Here is a 22,561-nt window from a genome sequence, read left to right on the forward strand (position 1 = left end):
TATTCTTTTAAACACTGCCTGGCCCCAATAGTTTTAGCCTCTTATTGGCTAGCTCTTACATATTGATCTAACCCATTTCTATTATTTTATGTAGTCCACGAGCCGGCTTACCAGGAATGATCTTAACCTGCATCTGCCTGGAGTGCGAAAACCATGGCGACTCCCTGACTCAGCTTCTTTCTCCCAGCCCTCTGTTCTGTTTACTCCACCCACCTAAGGGTTTGCCTATCAAGGGGCCTAGGCAGTTTCTTTATTCCTTACCAATAAAATCAACAGATTGATATATGACACTCCCACATCAGTAATACAAAGAATCAATGAAACAAAAAGAAGGTTCATTGAGAAAATCAACAAAATAGACAAATCCTTCTCCAAACTAACCAAAAGGCGAGAGAGAATATCAAAATTAACAAAATCAAAACCTAACAATAGACACTAAAGAAATCCAGAAAATCACTAGGTTATATATACTTTGGAAACCTGTACTCCACAAAGTTGGAAAATCTAAAAGAAATGTATAATTTTCTGGATAGGTACCACATACCAAAATTAAAACAAGACCAGAGGAACAACTTAAATAGATTTATAATTACTAAGGAAAAAGGAGCAGTCATCAAGAGTATCCCAACCAGAAAAGTCCCAGGACTTTTGTGATGGTTTCAGCACATAATTCTACCAGAACTTCAAAGAAGAACTAATACCAATACTCCTCAAATTGTTCTGTACAATAAAAACAGAAGAAACATGCCAAACTCTTTTGATGAGGCTACAATTACTCTGATACCCAAACCACACAAAGATTCAACTAAAAAAAAATTACAGACTAATCTCCCTCATGAACATTGATGCAAAAATACTCAATAAAATACCAGCAAATTGAATCCAAGAACACAGCAAAAAAAAAAAAATATCATACAACATGATCATCCCAGAGATACAGGGATGGTTCAACATACAAAAATGTAAACCACCATATAAAAAACTGAAAGAAAAAAATGTGCTCATATCATTAGATACTGAAAAAGCATATATCAAAATTCAATACCCATTCATGATAAAGGTCTTGGAGAAATCAGGGATGCAAGGAATGTGTTTAAACATAATAAAAAGCAATATACAGCAAACCGAGAGCCAACATCAAATTCAATGGAGAGAAACTCAAGGAGATTCCTCCATTAAAATCAGGAACATGACAATGCATCCCTCTTTCTCCAGATCATCTATTCAATATAGTACTTGAAGTTCTAGCTAGAACAGTAAGACAACAAAAGGAGATCAAGGTAATACAAATTGGAAAGGAAGAAATCAAGCTTTCACTATTTGCAGTAGATAGGATAGTTTACATAAGTGACCCAAAAAATTCTACCAGGGAACTCCTAAAATTGATAAACACTTTCAATAATGTAATAGGATACAAGATCAACTAAAAAAAATCAGTAGCCCTCCTATATATAAATGATAACAGACCTGAGAAAGAAATCAGAGAAACATCACCCTTTAACAATAGCACCAAATCACATCTTGGTATAACACTAACCAAAAATTAAAGACCTGTATGACAAGGACTTTAAGCCTTTGAAGAAAGAAATTGAAGAAGATATCAGAAAATGAAAAGATCTCTTATGCTTTTGGATAGGTAGGATCAATATAATAAAAATGGCAATCTTACCCAAAGCAATCTACAGATTCAATGTAATCACTATCAAAATCAAAACTCAAGTCCAAGTGGATTAAAGACCTCAACATAAATCCATCCAAACTTAACCTCATAGAAGAGAAGAGAAAGTGGGAAGTACCCTTAAATGCACTGGCACAGGAGACTACTTTATAAATATAACACCAGTAGCAGAGACACTGAAAGCAACAATAAATACATAGGACCTCCTGAAACTGAGAAGCTTTGTAAGGCAAAGGACGCAATCAATAAGACAAAACGCAGCCTACTGAATGGTAAAAGATTTTCACCAACCCCACATCCTGTTGATGCTCTGCTATACTTATATATCAGTTCCTAGCCCAGTTGTCATCAGAGGGGCATCATCCAGCAACCAATGAAGGCAGTTGCAGAGACCCACAGTCAAACACTAGGGAGGGCCAGGAGAACTCCACAGGAGAGGGTAAGGAAGGATTGTAGGGACCAGAGGAATTAAGAACATCACAAGAACAGAGACCACTGAAGCAACTAAGCAGTGCTCATAGGGGCTCACAGAAACTGAAGCAACCACACAGCCCCTGTATGGATATGAGCTAGGTCCGTCGCATGTATGTTGTAGTTGCATAGCTGCGTGTTCTCGCGGGACTCCCAAAAGTGGGAGGTATCTCTAACTCTTTTGCCTGCCCTTGGGATACTTTTCCTCTGACTGGGTTGCCATATACAGCTGTGACACAACAGTCTGTGCCGAGTCTTACTGCATCTTGTTAGGCCATGTTTGGTGGATATTCCTGGGAGACCTGCTTTTTTTTTTTTTCCTGATGGGAAACAGAGGAGGAGTTGATAACGGGGGAGAGGGATGAGACGGGACTGTGGGGAGGGGAGGGAGAAAAAAGACAAAGTTTTAGTTAGGGTTTCTACTGTTGTAATACACACCATGACTAAAAGCAACGTAGGGAAGAAAGGCTTGATTTGATCTTACAGCTTGCAGTCCATCATTCAGGGAACTCGGGGTAGGATCTCGAGGCGAGAACCTGGAGGAACTGGTACAGATGCTATGGAGGAGCACAGCTCTCTACTATGGCTTGCTCAGCCTGCTTTCTTATTCCACTCAGGACCACCATGCAAGAGCGGCAACCACTCACAGGGGCAGGCCCCATCATATCAACCCCAAGAAGATGTCCCACAAGCCTGCCTATAGGCCAACCTGGTGGTCTCTACCATTTCCTTCATAGACTTTTCCTTCTTCTCAAATGATCTAGCTTGTGTCAAGGTGAGAAAACAAAGCAACAAAACTAAACTTACACTTAAAAGCCAGAACAGGTATATTGTATAAATAACACATTTTTTTTTAAAGAAAACTCCATTTGTGCCCTTTGACCATGAAAACTGCATATGTTTGGAGAGAGTTTTAGCTATTGCTTGTTGGTACTTATTTCCATAAACCACACTGAAAAGCAAGCCATGTAGGTGGAAATATTTTAAGTGTAGACACACACAGTTGTTGTATCTTGGGTTAAATAAAAAAAAAATCCTACGTATGTTTCAAAGATGTCTGTTTGGGACAATGTACCCTATTAAAACGGTACTATAACAGCTTTAGCAATGTTAAAATTCCATCTTACATTTAGGAAGTGTTTCCCACGCACACCAAAAATCTCCATGCGAATTCAGAGGCGTTTGTACAACCTACACTGCTTCTGCTGCTGTAATAATGTTCCACATGGGTATGATAGGATATAATGTTGCATTATTTAGAATTGGTGGAAGAAAATTTATGCCATAGAAAGTGGACGGAATGATGTAACTTAGACTATGTTTAGCTAGGTAGTGGGGTTGAGACAGTAAGAAAGAGCTACTGGCTGTTATTAAGCACATTTAGAATACTCCAACTTACCTCTTTCGTGCACGAATGATGGAAGGTCACAAGTGTAAGACAATGGCTTTATGTGCATATCTATTTTTATTTATCAGCATTCTATTTATAACAGAATGCTCTAATGGGTATTTCATTAATAGACTCAAGAGAGTACTACTTGACGGCCATAGAGGGGTCAAGTGATGCATCAACATGAGACCGCTCAGTGACCCAGATACTGAGTGTAACTCTAGCCAAGAGCTCACAGGCTTTGAGGAAAAGGAGAGGGAGACGCCAGTCACAGACAGTGAGAATTTCAGGCACTGAGACCATAACACTGCTACAGGCTTAAGAAAAACTTTATAGGAAGAACACCTCACACTGCACCTTTGAGAGTGGATAAGACATGACAAGCAGACAGCCCTGGGTGAGGACAAGGAATCCTCTTTTTCAATCCCCAATTGTGGGCATTTAAAAGTGAGGGTGGACTAGAGGCCAGGAGAGCTAACAGGCCACCATGCAGGGGGCCACTGTGACTGACAAGAATTATTACCATCAAAAAGAAACCATACTCCTGCTGACAAGCCAGTGGGTAAGAAACTAAGATGGGAAAAAAAACAAAAAACAAAAAACAAAAAACAGGTGGGTTGGAGGGAAGCAGAAGTCAGGCCGGGGAGTGGGGGGTAAGGGTTTGGTGAGACTTTACTTAGGAGATAGGCAGAGTCACATCAGTGTTGAGGAGGGAAGCGTGTTATATGAGCATCTGTGTGCTTTAGAACCTGGACTGAAAGGCAAGCAAGGATGGAGGCTGGTGTCAAACAGAGCTTCGCAGAATAAATCTAGCAAGGCCCAAAGCAAGGTGCAAGGTGCCAGCCACAGTAAACACAGCAAGAGACAGACTTGCTTGCTAGCTACATGAATCCCCATGCTTTAAACATGGGACCAGGGAGAAGAAATTAGAATCCCCCAAGTTTCTAGCTGGGATACTTGTACAGGTAGTAACACCACATGTCCATACAGTAGAGACAAAAGGAGGGTTGTCCTTAGGGTTTTATGTGTAACGACATTGAATGTGATGAAGGAAAGGGTCTGAAGGTATTAAGAGAGAAGGCGCGCTCTCTATTACTAGTCTAGGTTTTTAAGAAGTAGATTTTGTTGATCACAGAGTTTCCTTCTACACCCAAAGGCTATTTATTCCTTTGTATTCTTTTATGGGAATTGGTTCTTTGCAAAAATTTCTTTCATAATAGACATGCTGCATACAATACAAAATACATGTTAAAGTAATACAGAACAAGCAATAACCCATTTCCTATTAAATAGAAGGGAATAATTAAATTTTACAATGAAATTATTGCTCATCTATGCCATATGGATAAGTATTCCTAGACGATATTAATCATCGTCCTTGTAATACATCTTAATTTACATGTGATTTAAAAAAACTCTGGGCTGTTTGATTAGAGTAAAAAAATATGCTATTTAAAGGTGGTTATTATGTTGACCAATTTTAAGAAAATGATCACTAATACATATACAGATACTGTTTGTTCAGGCTAGCAGGAAGCCACACGATAGAGCAGGAGGGCACCAACCACAACAACACATGCAGTAGCCTCTTTGTGAACAGAAAGAGCAGCCCCACGATGTCAAAGTAGCAGAGCCAAGCTCAGCTTGGTGTAAACAAGCTTTTTCTTTCTAAAGATCTCACCACCTGCAGGAACACAGCAAAGGTCACTAGCTAGGTTGGGGACCTTCTCTGAAAAGGGGGAGCCATAAAACGTTCACAGAGCTGCCCAAGAAAACACCAATAATGAAATTTTAATGTAATCACCAATCTGATGATGGAGGAACAAGTCCATCTGTTAGTACGCCTCATCACAAAAGTGACTAATCGCATGAGGTCCACACACTTGTTCGAGGCTTTCCAAAAATAATGTTGCTTGTGCAATTTTAATGAGTTTGTGGCAGCAGAAATCAGGGCCCCCAACTCTAAACCTGATTATGTATTAATTCCAGTCTCAGCGTTAGTAGTGCAGGTGATTAGCCTGACACTCATTAACAACAGAGTGTAAAACAGCCACATGATACCAGGTTGCTGAAAGCTGAATTTGGAAAAATATCTGGTCTGCCTGTTTTGGTTCTAACTCATTGTCTAGATGCTAGTTTACTGAGCTTTCTTAGAACCAGTATTTGTACAGAGAGAACTGGAAAGTCACATGACTCAAAACACTGCCCAACTAGGGACCTCCTTTTGAGTGCTCAGAAGGAACCGTATGTACAGCTGTTTAATGTGGATGGTGGGGTAGACCCTTGGGGACTAAGCACCAAAACACTGGGCACTCCCTTTCAGGATGTACTTCTTGGCTGTTAAGTGACAGGCTAAGCTTTTAGGACCTTAAAATTACACTTGTGCTTTGTAAATTTTATTTCCTCTTTTTCTCCTAGATACCTCATTTGAAACTGAAACCACAAGGGGAGTGAGATTATTAAAATCTAGAAGATTTCATCTCTGCCACTTTGGCAGACTGATAGAAAAATCTGTAATATTTTCACATGCAAATATTAAAAAAAATTGCGGATTCTTATGAGAATTTGCCAAATTCAATAAAATCAAAATGTTGCCATCTGCCACCAAAGCTATATTATGGCAAAAAAAGAAAAAAAGAAAAAAAAAAAACAAGGAATACTAAACATCAGAACACAGAGAGAATCTCACAGACTTGCTCCAGGTAAAACTGTGCTAGTTTATAAGCCAAAAGATTTAAAGTTGTTGCCAACCAAAGCCATCTTGCACTTTATGTAACAAGGAAGTCTGAGCCAGAAATGTGAAACTAAGTATCGACCAACTCTTCATTTCTATTTCTTTTGCCACAATTATTATCAGGGTAGTTTCTTTGGTGGTTTGCAGCCAATGTAAGTTCTTTTAGAAATCAAGATAAATGAAGAAGTGTGTCTTCCCAAACTGTTCAATTATGGTAGTTATGCCCAGAGTTTTGCAGTTTGTCTCTTGAGTGAACATTCTCCAGAACACACATGCAGGAGAGAAGAGGATGTGTTTGTGCAAAAACAATTCCTTAGCACCTACGTAAACAGTCTTTCCTTAAGCCAATGGAAAATTCCATAATCCAGACAATAGGGTTCTTTCATTTAATATTTTCTTCATCAAATTTCAAAAAAAGGGAAAAGGTATATGTATATTACATTTAAAAAGTTACCTGAAAAGGTGGCCTGCCTCAGATGGTGCATCTGAAAACTCCCAGACATGAATGCTTATAAGTTACGGTTATTTTTTTAAATTTATTTTTTAAAAACAAAATCTTTTTCATTTTAAATACCAATCCCAGTTCCCATTCCCTTCCTTACTCCCCTTCCCTCCACCTAGCCCCCCAACCCACCCACCTCTCAGAGAGTGTAAGGCACAATGCTTTGGGGAAGGTCCAAGGCCCTCCCTACTATATCTAGGCTGAGCAAGGTATACATCCAAAGAGTAGGTTCCAAAAAAGGACAAGCAGTAGGGATAAAATCCTGGTGCTACTGCTAGTGGCCCTCAGTCTGCCCCAGCCATATAACTGTCAACCACATTTAGAGGGACTAGTTTGTATCTATGCTGTTTCCTTCCCTGTCCGGCTGGTGTTGGTGAGCTCCCATTAGCTCAGGTAGACTGTTTCAGTGGGTGTCCCCATCATGGTCTTGACCTCTTTGCTCATATTCTCATTCCTCCCCCTCTTAACCTGGACTTTCAGAGGTCAGTCCAGTGCTCTGATGTGGGTCTCTGCCTCTTTCTATCAGGTTGCTGGCTGAAGGTCTATGTTGATATTTAAGATATTCATCAGTCTGATTACAGGGCGAGGCCAGTTCAGGCCCCCTCTCCTCTACTGCTTATGGTCTTAGCTGGGGTCATCCTTGTGGACTCCTGGGAATTTCTCTAGTGCCAGGATTCTTGCTAGCCCCATAATGGCTCCCTCAATCAAGATATCTCTTTCCCTGCTCTCATCTCTGTCCTTCCTCCATATCTCGACTATCCAGTTCCCTCAAGTTTTCCTCCCCTCCCATTCTCTTCTTTTTTTCCCCTTCTGCTCTCCCTACTCCCCCTAACCCCATGCTCCTAATTTTGTCAGGCGATTTTGGCCGTTTCCCCTTTCCAGGTGGATCTATGTATGTTTTTCTTAGGGTTTACCTTGTTACTTAGCTTCTCTAGGATCACGAACTATGAGAGTTCAATATCCTTTGCTTTACAGCTAGTATCTGCTTATGAGTGAATACAGAAAATGGAAAGATCTCCCATGCTTGAATAGGTAGGATCAACCTAATAAAAAATGGCAATCTTATAAAAAGCAATCTAAGGTTCAATGCAAACCCCATCAAAATTCCAACACAGTTCTTCACAGAACAATCCTCAACTTCATATGGATAAACAAAAACCTGAGATAGCCAAAATAATCCTGTACAATAAAGGAACTTTGGGAGGCATCACCATCCCTGACATCAAGCTCTATTATAAAGCTACAGTAATGAAAACAGCTTGGTACTGGCATAAAAACAGACCGGAGGACTAATGGAATCAAATCAAAGACCCCGATCGTAATACACACTTAATCTTAAGTGTGGATTTTTGACAAAGAAGCTAAAAATATACAATGGAAGAAAGAAAGTATCTTCAACAAATGGTGCTGGCATAACTGGATGTTAACATGTAGAAGAATAAAAATAGATCCCTATCTATCACCATGCACAAAACTCAAGTCCAAACGGATTAAAGACCTCAGTATAAATTCAACCACACTGAACCTGATAGAAGAGAAAGCAGAAAGTAGCCTTCAATGCATGGGCACAGTATACCATTTCCTAAATATAACCCCAGTAGCACAGACACTGAAAGCAACAATAAATAAATGGGACCTCCTGAAACTGAGAAGCTTCTGTAAAGCAAAGGACACAGTCAATAAGACAAAAAGGCAGCCTACTGAATGGGAAAAGACCTTCACCAAGCCCACATCAGACAGAGGACTGATCTCCAAAATAGGTAACAGACTCAAGAAATTAGACATCAAAATTCCAAATAACCTGTGTGGTTATTTTTAACACAGTGATTTTTTAAAAAAATCAACTTTCAATTAACTTTATCCAGTGACAGAATGTCAAAGATAACATAGAAGATACAAGGAAAAGTTAAAGTAACATATATTTGCAAAAATTCTTCAGCAAGGCAAAGGTGTCATTAAGGTGGTTTGAGCTGAATGTTTCTGCATATAATTAGACAATACACAGATGAGAATCATGATCAAAGTAAAGGCAAGAAAAGAAAGTCAAGTTTTTTCAAATGTCAATTGCCCATTTGGATGAATGAGATAAACAGTATAGAGCAAACACATGAAAATAAACTTCATTTGCAAAGACTTGTGTTTGTTTTAAATTATGTGTTTGTGTGTGCTGTGTACATGTGACTGCAGTACCTGCAGAGGCCTAAAGATGGAGTTCCAAGGCTATGGGGCGGCCTGATCAGAGAGCTAGGAAACAAGCTGGGGTCTTCTGCGAGAACGGTATGCTCTCTTAAGTGCTGGTCATTTCTTCAGCTTTTTTTTTTTTAATAAAGATTTTATTTATTTATTATGTATACAGTATTCTCAGTATTCTGTCTGAAGGTATGCCTTCAGGCCAGAAGAGGGCACCAGATCTCATGGCAGATGGTTGTGAGCCACCATGTGGCTGCTGGGAATTGAACTCAGGACCTTTGGAAGAGCAGGCAGTGCTCTTAACCACTGAGCCATCTCTCCAGCCCCAAAAATGTGTAACCCAGGTTGGCCTTGAACTCGTGATCCTCCTGCCTCTGCCTCCTTCAGCAAATCCTACCCGTGTGCGCCACCACAACCGCTATTTCTTCAGCTTTTTAACCTTATCACAAGCACTATAATTATATGCCATATAATCAACTAACTGTAAAACACTATATAAAGTGTATATGTATGCATATATGGGCATTAAAAGACAAATTTTCTATAAAGTCACACATGTTTCTAGACTGAATATAAAAACTGAAAGATAAAATGGTATATTAATGTTAAATATTAAAGACAATTCTTAATAAAAAAGAGTATTCTAGGAATGGGGATAGGTCTCAGTTGATAAGGTACTTGTTTTATAATCATGAATACCTGTGCCTGATCCTGAGAATCAACACACAGACACACACACACACACACACACACACACACACACACACACACACACACACAAAGCTGGGCACAGTGGTGCAGGTAGAATCTCAGTTCTGAGGAGGCAGAGACTGGCTGATCTCCAGAACTTACTGGTAACCTACTTGGTGAGCTCCAGCCCAGCGAGAGATCCTGTCTCAAAAACAAACAAACAAACAAAAACAAAACAAAACAAAAAACAGATGGTTTCTGAAGAACGACATCTGGCTTCCACAGACATACAACAAGCCAACAAGCATGTCTACATAAGTGTCCCTGTACACACACGTGAATGCAAATACACATGCATAAACATATGCAAAGTAAAAAAATCCAAAACAGAAGAGTGTGTTCTTAGAACAGCCTCTTCAAAGTCAAACCGGTCTTAAAGCATTGATCAGAGCTTGAGGTTGGAGTGGGTCTAGCGAAAGGTTGTACACTCAAGTTCAAGTACAGTTGAATGAGAAAGCACGGCATTTTAGGCTCCTACCTACCTTGACTCCTCAGCTCACCAGTGTTATTTGAATTCCGTGATTTATTTAAACAACGTCCTATGACTCCTCCTCACCATGAGTAGACTGTGAGCAGCTTGCTTTGATGTGAAAATGGACTGACCCCTGTCTCCAGCTGCTTCATGGTTAAGAGAATGGTCCTCTGTGTAGCAGCCTTGGGGAGGGGAAGCCATGGAGAGGAAGGCAATGGTGCCACTCTAAAGACATCCTGGGTAATGTCACTAATGGTTGTTACAAAGAAGCAAACTTTGTCCTTCCTCAGTCCTTCTCTGACTTCCTGCTTCACCACGTGACCTCTCCATCTCATAAGTGATTCTGCCATGATATACACCGATGTATGATACAGTGATGGGAAAGGGGCCTCAACACTAGAACCATGCTGTTTAAATGTTGAGCCTCCAAAAACTGAGCTCAATGAATCTCTTTCCTTTAAATATTATTGCATCTCTGGTGCATCATTGTAATAGGAAAGGAGTAGGAAGATTCCAAGGGGTTCTACAAACTCCTTCAGAGTTTTTTTAGTCGCACAGGATCCCAATAATACAAAGTTGCATTTGTTATCAGCCCAGTCTTTCTTCTGCTGATCTACGTTCCCAGTGCCAGGCCCCAGCTGCATTTCATGTCCACAACTCCAAAATGTGCAACCGTTGAGGACCCTGGACATAATATATTAACACAATGCCACGATGGGAGACATGCCTGCAAGATTTCTGCCAACATTTACAGCAGAGCACTTGAGGTCTTTTGACAGCTGAGTTTTACCAGAACAGATATAAATCTTCTATGACATCAACTGAGAAACAGAGCCAGTGTTGATAGCGAATACATGACAGCCAAAGGATGTTTTCCCATCATGACTGACACAGGGGCATTATTCATGCTGAAAACCACATCCATTTGATGGAAATTAACTCTCAGATCTTTTAAAAAAAGGGGTGCTTGCTGAATAAATATCAGATAACAATACAAATATCCAAGCCAAAAATCCCAGACAGGACTCAAAAAAAAAAAAAAAGCACATTTTACTTCCCATAATAATTCTTGATGCTCTCAAGAGCACTCGGTAGTTCCTTAAGGTTAGTTCATCCTCCTCCCCCAGCATCTAGAAATTCCTGGACTTAAAGCCAGGACGCCAGAAGGAAAGTTTAAAGACAGCAGAAACGTGAACGCCTGAGTGGAGGAAAACACAATGGAACAAATCAAACACAGGTTAACAGGGGAAAAAAAAAAGCAAGAATATAGGCAGAGGAGTGTACTGAGAATTGCTACACTTGTACTTTAATCTACAAAACATTCCTTCCTGGAGAGATGGCTCAGTGGTTTAAGAGCATTGCCTGCTCTTCCAAAGGTCCTGAGTTCAATTCCCAGCAACCACATGGTGGCTCACAACCATCTGTAATGAGGTCTGGTGCCCTCTTCTAACCTACAGATATACACACAGAATATTGTATACATAATAAATAAATAAATAAATAAATAAATAAATAAATATTTATTAAAAAAAAAACATTCCTTCCAACAGGTACCACTGTTTCGAAACAGACTCAAAGAGCCTTAAGTATCTATGATACCACAGCTAATCGGAGTCAGTGTTAGGACGTATACCCTGGTATATTTCATGATTCATCCGAGGCCCATGTTATTCTGATAAACATCCACTACAATGACCCTGAAATCAATGTCTCAAGATCACGAGACAATTCTCTTGCTGTATGGTTTCCTGTACATGGAAAAGTAAAAAGAGTAAATGAAACCAAGAGTCAACACTGGTTGCCAAAAGCAGTTTGGGGGTGGGGCACGGAGGACAGGGGGCAGGACTAACTAATGGACATTAAAAGATGCAAAATGCTCAGGTAGAAGATGATCAAGTTCTGGAGATGCAGTAGCACTGATGACAAGAGACCAAACTAAACCAGCTGTGAGATTCATTACATAATCTGAGGACATGGTGGAAACACACACTACAAATTACCGCCATTGAGAACTGAATTCTTCTTTCTCCCTCTTTGGTTTTTTTTTTTTTTTTTTTTTTTTTTTTTTTTTTTTTTTTTTAAACCAAGGTCTCTTGCCTTGGAACTCACTGCAGACCAGGCTGGCCTTGAACTCAAAGAGATTGACTTGCCTCTGTCCACTAAGTGCTGGAACTAAAGAAATGTACCATCCCTGCCTGACTTTTCTTGTGTGTATTTGTGGGAATTATTTTAAAGATTATTTACTCTCTTAACTGCTACCCCATATATTTATACTTTAACAATTATAGCTGTTGGCATTCCTTCAAATTATATACTTATTTGACAAACCACAAAATGGTATTCAACAAGATTTCTTCAAATGGCTTTATGCTTCCTCTTCACTCTTTGCATTCCTGGATTCTTCAGAGGACGCCGGCAAAGGTAGGAAGAACTGTACTATTCTGCCTGGGATGCTCTAAGCATTACTTTTTTGTGTAACACTAGGTATGTTTTCCGTGGCCCGCAGATCGTTCTGATCTGTACCCCTGCACTAGAGGGGTCCAGGCAGCTTCCTGGGGCTGTGGGATTGGGCTGAGAGTAAAGGCGACTCTCTGACTCCGTGTGATTTTCGTGTGCATCACAGCTACAAGTCTCCTGACCTGAAGGCTTGGTTCCGACTCCAGGATCCGGCAGCTCTTAGACAAGCCGCCTTCAAATCTTCTGCAAAGCGACATAACCCCTTCACACATTTGTAGGTAGACATTTAGAAATTTTGCTGTAAATCTGAACAGTTGCAAAGGGTGGTGATTTGTGGTGTATTTTAAACACTGGCATTTAACATAAAAACCATGATGTTCCCTTTAGGTAGAATCTATGCTATCTAATGCTCACAGCCCTGTCTGCAGCACTTTCCACTCAAAGTGGAGCAGTACAGTGATTAACAGGACACACAGCAGTCCCCCATTCCTAGAACTGCTTCTTTGATTTTACTTCTCAAGAGGCTTAGAATTTGATCATAATGTATATTAATGAGTGAGCAAGCTTTGATAGTCTGATAGGGATCTATCTATATCCAATTTTTGTCTAAGAAAATGATTATTTGCTCTCACTAGAATGTCCCTTTAGTAAAACACCTGAATTTAGTTATTCTTAGGATTACTAGTACTTGAGGACTTCAGTGTAAATGATAAATTGTAAATTAATTTCATAAACGTGCATCTCAAAGAAGCAGCCTATGCTTTGTTTCCTAAACAGCTGTGTCCATGGGTCCCCAGTGTTTAATGCTAGAGTGAGTCAGGGTTCAGCCTGGATATTATTCCAGGTTTTCATTTTTCACTTTTTAAGAGCTAAGAGAATGAGTGTATGGGACTATTATGATAATGATTCCCATCAATTTGCTTACTTTTTATGTAAATGTCTCCAAGGCATACAGTGATTAACAGACAAAATCTAGCTTTCAATTATTTAGCAGGTAAAGGCTCGAATAAATCCATCAGCTCGGTTGAAAACAAAGTAGTGGAAGACATCTAATTTGCAAAAGGATTGATTGAATCATAACCCAATCGCTTTCTCAAAATCAACAGTAATATTTCCCTTTTGAGTACTGCCCTGGAGGGCTTTCGATTCTGGGGAAGAATCGACACAGAAGGAAGGAGTTGCCTGAGAGGGATGGCTTTCTCTTGGAAAACAGGCAAAGAATAATTGTGAAAGGGGGATGAAATGAGCTTTGCAGGTAACAGGCCCTTTCCTAGACAGAAAAGGGGTAGGAAGGATTTCTCGTGGAGCCAGGAAAGTCATTTGTCAGTTCTGCTAACACCAGCAGCCTTGGGCTGAATTATTCCTGGGAAGCAAACTGTCTTGTTTATCCAGGAGGCCTCACAGCTCAGTTTAGAAAATACTGTCACAGCCAGAGAGGTGCATGTACAAAAGCGATTATGTAACTCCAGGCTAATTGAACACACACAAGAAAAGAACTGAGCTCTTGGAGAGAATGTTTTCTATGGAATATCTAGAAATATAGGAATTCGGGGTAGGAAAGAAGACAGGGACCAACTGGTAGACGTGTATGCACCGTTTCAGGGCTGAACACTTGGCACTGGACAACCCAATGGGTGTGTTCTTCTTTGGGGAAAACTGTTTCTCCAACTCCCAGCTTTCCTTAGTTTGCTGCGTTCTTTGCGGTGACTGAGTAGGGTTTATGAGCTGAACATTCTCCTGGCTACTTCATTCCTTCTATTGGTGTTGCAGTTATTCATTTCATATTTAGGCAGTCATACTGGTGAGACTTTATGGGTGTAGCTTCTGTCAATCCTAGGAGGCACAGTCTCATAGGAAGTTCCCTGCTCCTCTGGCTTTATAAATGCTTGTATGCAGATTATTGGAGTACCTGCGAGATCTCTTACTGTGCTAGTGCCAGGGCAGAAGCCAGTGGTACCATATACAAACCTTGTCTTCAAGGAGCCTCCCATTTCTTGTCCCTCTGCCATGTAAAGGAAGTTTAAACATAAACAGAATACATGGATTACATATTTAGTTCACTAGCCCAGTAGGACAGTGATGAGGACAGCCCTGGGCTGCAACATTCTCTGAGAGATGTAACAACAGCAGAAGACCTAGGAACTGGTGAAGGGAGAGAAGAGCATCAAAGACCTGTTCTACCCTGCAGCAGCCATGTCCATGACTCCTGTTATTACCGAGGGCTGTGAGGACAGCTGGGTAACAACTGCTGACAAGCCTTGACCTACCCACTCAAGCCTTGTCACACGTTGTAGCTGATACAATGAAGGGTTGCCCAAATGAAATGAAACAGTAACAACTTCAAGATTGCTGTAAAAGAGGCAAGCTATCAGCAAGCTGTAAACCTACTGCAGAAGAGTAAGTAACCCTAAAGGGATGGGGGTCTCCAAATGTCACTGTTGCTTTCCTCTGTAACTTAGGTGTACTCTTTGACTACAGTCTGGAGCACTATTCAAAATTCACATTAGATCATGTCTTCAATTATGAAATCCCCCAGATTAACTTTCTGTACTTACAAATATATTCTCAATGCATTTAACGCCTGTTTTAGGCCAATGTCTGTCTCCTTCAGGTCCACTCTGCTCTGTGTCACCAGCATTATTCCTAGCAAAATGTCACTTTTAGAGACTTTAATAGGAGAGAGCAATCTGTCATAATTTTAATGATGGAAATGAGAAGAAAAAAACTGCATATAATTCAAATGTTTTCCTTTCTAATGTTTGATGTATAAAATATAACATATTCTATTTCTAATCTATAAATATTTTGTACTAAATTATACCTCAAAATTCTAATATTAATAAGTAAGAAAAAATAAATTAAATGAGAAATAAATATTTCTCATTTAAAAGAAATATTTCTTTAAGAAACATATTCTATTTTAGCTTTATACGATCTGTATATTTAATCTCTAAAATATTGCCCTAGTCCTTGAGTCATTCTGAGAAGCTCCATATTTGTAGCTGCAATATTCTTATTATTTTGACAATCATATTGGTGCACAGATAATAACAATTCAGTTTAAAGTATTAAGTTTACATAAATGCCTATCAGAAGTAAACTATACTTTTCATAATTCTGCCTCGCAATCATAAATAGATTTCTCTAACGAAGTCACATCAATTTATCTCACTCCTCTAGGGAGATGGGAAGCAGAGAATCAGTAGTCTAATCATATAGCTCCAGAGGATGAAGAAGATACAGAGGCTGTGGCATCAATGTGCCGTTGTTTACTAGAGGTTGGGTTCTGAAAGTCTTGAGATACCCCAGTCTGGCTACAAAATTGCTATCCTTCTGCCTCAACTTTCCTAATACTGAATTTTCAAAGTGTTTGTCCTCTATTTGGTTGTTTTGTCTTAACAACTGAATGTAACCAATATTTAATTCATTGTTCTGATTAATTGTATATTCTTTATTATTATACTAAATTAGACATTTAAAAATTATGAGGTTAGATCTTTTGTGTTTAGTTGAAATAATTTCATTGCCTTTATTTACAGAGCACCAAGACTTATCTAGATCCCGTCTGTGAGATCATAAACTCCCGAGGGTGTGCATGCCCTTAAGGGATGATTGGCACTGGAAAGAATAGGTCTTGGAAGGTACAGACGCCTCAGAAAATCTGTGTCCATTATATGAGCACAACAAATCCTGTGCTCACTTGGCATTATTTACTATCCTTCTATTTCCTTCAGGTGCTTTCATGGTCTGGGGCAAATCTCAGATGAAAAAGATAGGGGAAAATGGTAAAATGTTACAACACTGTATCAAAACATTCTAATGCCGGGCGATGGTGGCGCACGCCTTTAATCCCAGCACTCGGGAGGCAGAGGCAGGCGGATCTCTGTGAGTTCGAGACCAGCCTGGTCTACAGAGCTAGTTCCAGGACAGGCTCCAAAGCCACAGAGAAACCCTGTCTCGAAAAACAAACAAACAAACAAACAAAAAAAAACATTCTAATGTCTCATCCCTGGGTAAAACTTGCCTTGGCAAAAATAGTCTCTCCCCATTCTCTTCTTCCCTTCTGTATATCAAAACACTGACATAAAGGAAACACTTTACCAAGTTAGTAAATCCTTTAAACTTATCTGTCAATATTATTTTCATTGGACTTCAAGTTTCATATTCTGAGTAATAACCAAACTTCCTTGCTATTTCTGCCTAATTACTGGCAAGAATTCTGAACTACAGGAATGAAATAGGCCATGGCTAAAACTCTTGATTATGTTTATTGGAAATATGGACTAAATAAGGCACCTTAATTAGTATCAGACAGAAGGATGAATTTATCTCCAACAAAGCACAAACTGTTGAAGCAATAAAAAATTTAGAAAACGTGTCTGAGGCGTAATTCAGAATGATGATGGAAGAGATGAATCTCTTTCCTGTTGTGCAAGACGAGTTTGGGATTAAAGCGACCGCACCAGGAAGTTGCAGTTGGTTAGCACTCAGGCGGTGTGTTCAAGACTATCTGCCCCCAGGAAACGGCCATACATTCAATTTTTTTTTATTCATTTTAAAAGTCACTCAGTATTTGCAGCAAACCAGAAAGGTCAGGTTTCTTTGTGAAGAACAGTCTAAAGGAGTACTAGGTTACTACTACTGTAATACTTTCTCTGCAACAGTAAAGAGTTGACTAAAATATTCATGAATAAGTTCCCTATCAGAATATTTTATAACCATATTATCTTAGAGATTTAATGGGCAACAAATAATAAAACCTTTTATTTTGTGAAAAATTTTAGTGTTAAAGAAATACGTAAATAAGCTGAATATACGATTTTGTAGAAGCTATGCTAAATAAATAAAAGCCAACTATACAGAATAAACATTTCATGATTCCACTCTTTTCCACCCTGATGTTTTTCTTTCCTGGAACAATGAGTAGAGGCAAGAACAGATTAAAAGTGGGTGTGACAAATCTTTTCAAACTATCTTTTAGGATACAGCATTGATGCAATTGAAAATTTTAGTACCTGTCATTTAACTTGTGAAACAATATACTTATAATATACATATTACAACCAAATAAAAAAGTGCTTAACAAGATTACATAAAAAAGGCATGGCCATGAGAACCCTTAGGCCAGTTGACCCTCACAGACTAGTAGGGAAGTTTAAATAAACAAACGTTAAGGGCCAGAAAAGAGCTCAAGGATTCAACTGTACTAGCGTGGTTTTGATTCTTCTGTGTTGACTAGACTTCAGGTAGATCAGCCATTGGGGTGGATGGGGAAACCTGGGGTTTTCATTTTCTGTTCCTAAGAAGCTTCTCCCATTTTTACTGACCAAAAGCACCATAGTGAATGAAAATGAAGGCACACTATAGAGATAAACACAAACAGTGCTAAAATCATGCATAAATTGACAGTCTTAACTGCATGAATTAATAAGAATGTAAGCCAAATCCAAAATTGGCACGTGAAGATAGTGTGAAGACAAACAATAAAGTATACTAAACTTAAAAAAGAATAAAATCCCGTAAGATGAAAGTTAATTTATAAGATTTCTAAAATTCTGTAATAAAAAAGTTTAATTGGAGGTGGGAGAGGGGGCAGGGATGATGATTGCCCTGGCCACCAGGTCATCAGATAAAGACTACTGCCAGGCTTAGGATGTCAGCCTTGGTCCCAGAGACTTCCAACAATATAGACTAGCGGCATTTCTCTTGGTTTATTCTAGAACATTATGGTAACACCCTATTGCTGTAGATATCACGTACTGTGACCACAGGTCATAGAGCAGCAGTTCCTAATATGTAGACCACAACCCATTTCGGGGTCACAAACCCGATATCCTGCATATCAGATATTTACACTACAATTCATAAAAGCAACAAGATTACAGGTATAAAGTAGTATCAAAAAATAATTTTAAGGTTGGGGTCACCACAACACGAGGAACTGTATTAAAGGGTTGCAGCATTAGGAAGGTTGACAACCACTGCCATAGAGCAATGAGGTTGATACCTGGATACTTCCTTCCTATTGGTCAGCTTCATTGTGCCAAGAGGTATGTATGTGCTATGTAGGTTGCTGTGAGAGAAGAGTCATCACTTAATTGTGAATTCTGAGTGCCACAATGATGACCAGACTGGCAATGTATACCCATCAGAACAATAGTGGCATAAATTTTGCCAACCACTTTCTATAGGGTTCCCATACTCCACACCCAACAAGCCAAGCAGTAACAATAATGAGTTGGTAAGAAAAGGAAAAAAAAAAGAGTTGGGAATAGAACATGCTAGGACCTAGAACTGCATTTAATTGTATACATATATGAAATGGAGGAGCAGTGGCTTGGGTCCCAGGGAAAATGAACTACTGCTTTGGGACACCACAAGACACTGTTTGCAACCTCTGATTGTAACACATAACCCTCTGGTCTTGCCCAAGTTCCTCCTTGAAACCAATGTGATTTCCACTCATGTCATCTTCAGTGTCTAGCCAGTGTGGGCTAGGATTGCTACAGAAATTCCCTGAATGATCAAAGTGTACACAGTCATAATGCAAGAAAGAAAACAGATACGTTCTAAAAACAAGGTTCCAATGAACATTTGACTCCCTCAGGCCAGAGAGGCTTTTTTTTTTTTAATGTTTCTCTTTCTTTTCTTTAAAAAGTTTATTCATTTATTTCACAATATGACATTCCCTTCCCTCCTCTCTTCCCATTTGCCACTTCCTCTACCCCCCAACTCACTCTCTCTCTGTTTCTGTTCAGAAAGGGGCAGGCCTCCCAAGGATACCAACAATGAAGCATGGCATAGCAAGTTGCTGTAAGAATAAGCATCTCCCCTTGTGTTTAGGCAGGGAAAGGCAATCTAGTATGAGGAATTGGTTCCCAAGAGTCAGCCAGAGAATTAGAGACAGCCCCTGCCTCCACTGTGTCCCCCAAATAGACCAAGCTACATAACTGTCACATATATGTACATATGCCTAAGTTGGTTCCATGCAGGCTCCCTGGTTGTTGGTTCAGACTCTGAGTTCTATGAGCCAGGTTAGCTGTTTCTGTGGGTTTTCTTGTGATGTCCTTGACCCCTCTTTTCAGCAGGATTCCCAGAGTTCAGCCTAATGTTTGGCTGTGGGTCTTTACAACTGTTTCCATCAGTTACTGAATGAAGGTTCTCTGGTCACAGTTGGCGTAGCTACCAATCTGAGTACAGGAGATGGCCAGTTCAAGCTACATACCCACTATTGCTAGGAGTCTTAGCTGGGGTCATCTTTGTAGATTCATGGGAGTTTCGCTTGCATCAGGTGACCCCGAAATGTCTTCCCCCTTCCAGTCTTTTCGTTTAGTACTTTCTATTCCCACCCATCCCAATCCGTTAAGTTCCCATCTGCATTGCCCCCCCCCCCCCGCCAGTCCATTCAGAGAATCTTTACTATTTCCCCTTCCCAGGGAGATCCATGCATTCCCCATGCATTACCTAGCCCGGAGAAGCAATTTCTATTAGAGATGGCAAAGCTTCCCAAAGGTAAATCAGGTCAAGACAGTATCTTTTCAGCTTCATTAGTCATTTTCAAAGTTTGAAATACGGTAAGTCAGCACAAGACAGTTGAATCATTTCTGATTTTTGTGTGGTATTATTCTTTAATGGTTTACTGAATGGATCATTCCAAGCCTCGGTGCAGGACATCTATATTATAGAACCATAGAAAAGGGGAAACTACCGTGGCACAATTTCAATAATCTACACAGGTTCCAAATAACCCCTGTACCAAAAACAAATGTTTTGTTGCATAGTGATAAGCTTCATGTCTGTATCAATTTGAGAGGTAGTGGTGGTAAGGACATGGAAAGAGTACAAGAGAGGATTTGGAGGGGGAAAAGAAAAAAAAGAGAATGATGCGATTATGTTTTAATTAAAAATATGTATCATAAAAAGAGAAATGTGATTCTAATACAGTTGATACAAACCTAGCCAAATGGTTTCAGCTCCTAGGTATAATATCATATAAGATATTTTTAATAGAAATGTGATTCTAATACAGTTTATACAAATCTAGCCAAATGGTTTCAGCTCCTGGGTATAATATCATATAAGATACATTTAATCAGATGAAATAAAGTGTATTTTTTTTTCCAGTGAGCTTACTGTGGCCTTGAAGCTTCAGCCTGGTCTGTCTGGAGTTTTTCCCCTCCTTCCACTTCCATTGTACAGTAGACGATTCGATTAGGAGCAACTGACTTCAAACCTTGCACTTCCATTATGACAATCTAAAGATAAAGCAATTTGAAATTAATATACAAGTGGATACTGGTAAGTAACACAGGGAAGCATCAGCATGGATAGTTGGGTAAGGATCTCATAAGACCTCATTCCCACTCTTAGCTGAGGATCTATGGCAGTTGATGGCTTCTGAGGAGGGGAAAGCCAGTTTCCTTTAGAGGTGTAACGTGGCATATCGACTGTGGTACAGAGGGTGGCTTCAACTCATGCCCATTCAGGTCACACTAATTTTGGGTTGTGTTTTTTTTGGAATGAAAAAAAAAAAAAATATATATATATATATATATATATATATATATATCTCACATTTAAAAGACTAGTAGGATTTACAGTCAGAAGTAATCCAATCTTTAATCTAGTGTTATCACTAGTATGTCTGGTACCTATAAATTAAAAAAAAAATACAACCGTATAGGTCTAATTCCCAAGGAGGGGGACAAAACCAGCCCCAAGCATTAGTGAGAAAGAGCCAATAGTCACAGACCATCAGCTAACGGAATTGTAGCTGTTTCAGCTGATTCTTGACAAAAATCTAATCATGGTAGTACAGAAAATAAAACTGAGCTGTACTATATGCTGCATCGTCTCTCCTCGGTCTCTCTGTGGCTAATGCAATGAGAAGCAATAGACCAAGGAAAGGAGGCGTGTGTACAGCAGGTGTAGGAGCAATAAGGCTCCATGACAAGCAGGCAGCTGAGCAGAATGGTGGGATGTGATCATGTATCAGGAGACCCACAGGCAGGCACAAGGGCTGCTAGCCTACAGTTAATGTAAAAGTTCAATGTGAAATTAACCAGATCAACCCACAGATCTCTCATCGAGTTATTGGACTCCTAGACTGTCAACCATGTGCTCTTCTTATTTTGCTTGATTTTCATGTACCCTTACATGGCTTGACTCTTGTGTTCTGCTTTATCCTTCCTTCTAAATGCTTTGTGCATGGAGATTATGCAGATGTGATTCCGTATGTCTAACTGCTTTGGATACCATAAACTTCCTTAACGCGTTCACTATATACTGCATGACCTGAGCGCAGGCACTGGTTAGGTGTTTCCCACCCACCAGTAAACACAAAGTGGGTTGGCTGTCTTTCCTGCAGCCAACAGGTCCGTAGCAGAAGTCAGATTCTCATGGAGATAATAAGCCACTGAGCCACAACCTGGCCGTGTGGCTGTGCCAAAAGGGAGCTCAGTAAGCAACAGGAACGGATAGGAAAAGGGGCCAGGAGCCATTCACTCAAGGGAAAGGCGTATGAGCAAAGCTTTTCAAGTCTGTATTTTACTTCCTGAACCCTGAACTTACATCTTAGTTTAGATGCATTCTACTCCCAGCCCTTTGGAGGTAGAACCAGACAGACCTCTGAGTGAGTGAGTTCGAGGCCAGCCTGGTCTACTAGTCCCAGAACAGGCACCAAAGTTACACAGAGAAATCCAGTCTCAAAAAAGCAAAAAACAAACAACAACAAAAAATACATTTTACACTGGACCGGTTCCAAGCCTAAAAACTGATATGTGAGTGTTTTGCCTAAAGGGCCTGGCTGTTGGAAGGTTAGCCACTCATGCCTCAGGTATTCTAACCGTCCTTGCTTAGCATGATTTTCTTGGGATGCTGGGCACATAACTCATCCCTGAAACGCTGTGGGCACAGAA

At 39.8% G+C, this 22,561-nt stretch overlaps 1 protein-coding gene across 7 annotated transcripts in view; it reads right to left on the reverse strand.

Annotated features, from left to right (window-relative positions):
- The window catches only part of Cadps2 (calcium dependent secretion activator 2), a 520,741-nt gene that overhangs the window by 268,532 nt on the left and 229,648 nt on the right, over positions 1 to 22,561 (reverse strand). For all 7 annotated transcript variants that reach the window (XM_026788548.1, XM_026788546.1, XM_026788543.1 and 4 more), the window contains exon 6: positions 20,778 to 20,899. In XM_026788548.1, the coding sequence (XP_026644349.1) occupies positions 20,778 to 20,899 (122 nt within the window). The remainder of the gene's footprint in view (positions 1 to 20,777; positions 20,900 to 22,561) is intronic.

The sequence above is a fragment of the Microtus ochrogaster genome, unplaced genomic scaffold (genome assembly GCF_000317375.1).
Source record: "Microtus ochrogaster isolate Prairie Vole_2 unplaced genomic scaffold, MicOch1.0 UNK4, whole genome shotgun sequence".
Classification (NCBI taxonomy): domain Eukaryota; kingdom Metazoa; phylum Chordata; class Mammalia; order Rodentia; family Cricetidae; genus Microtus; species Microtus ochrogaster.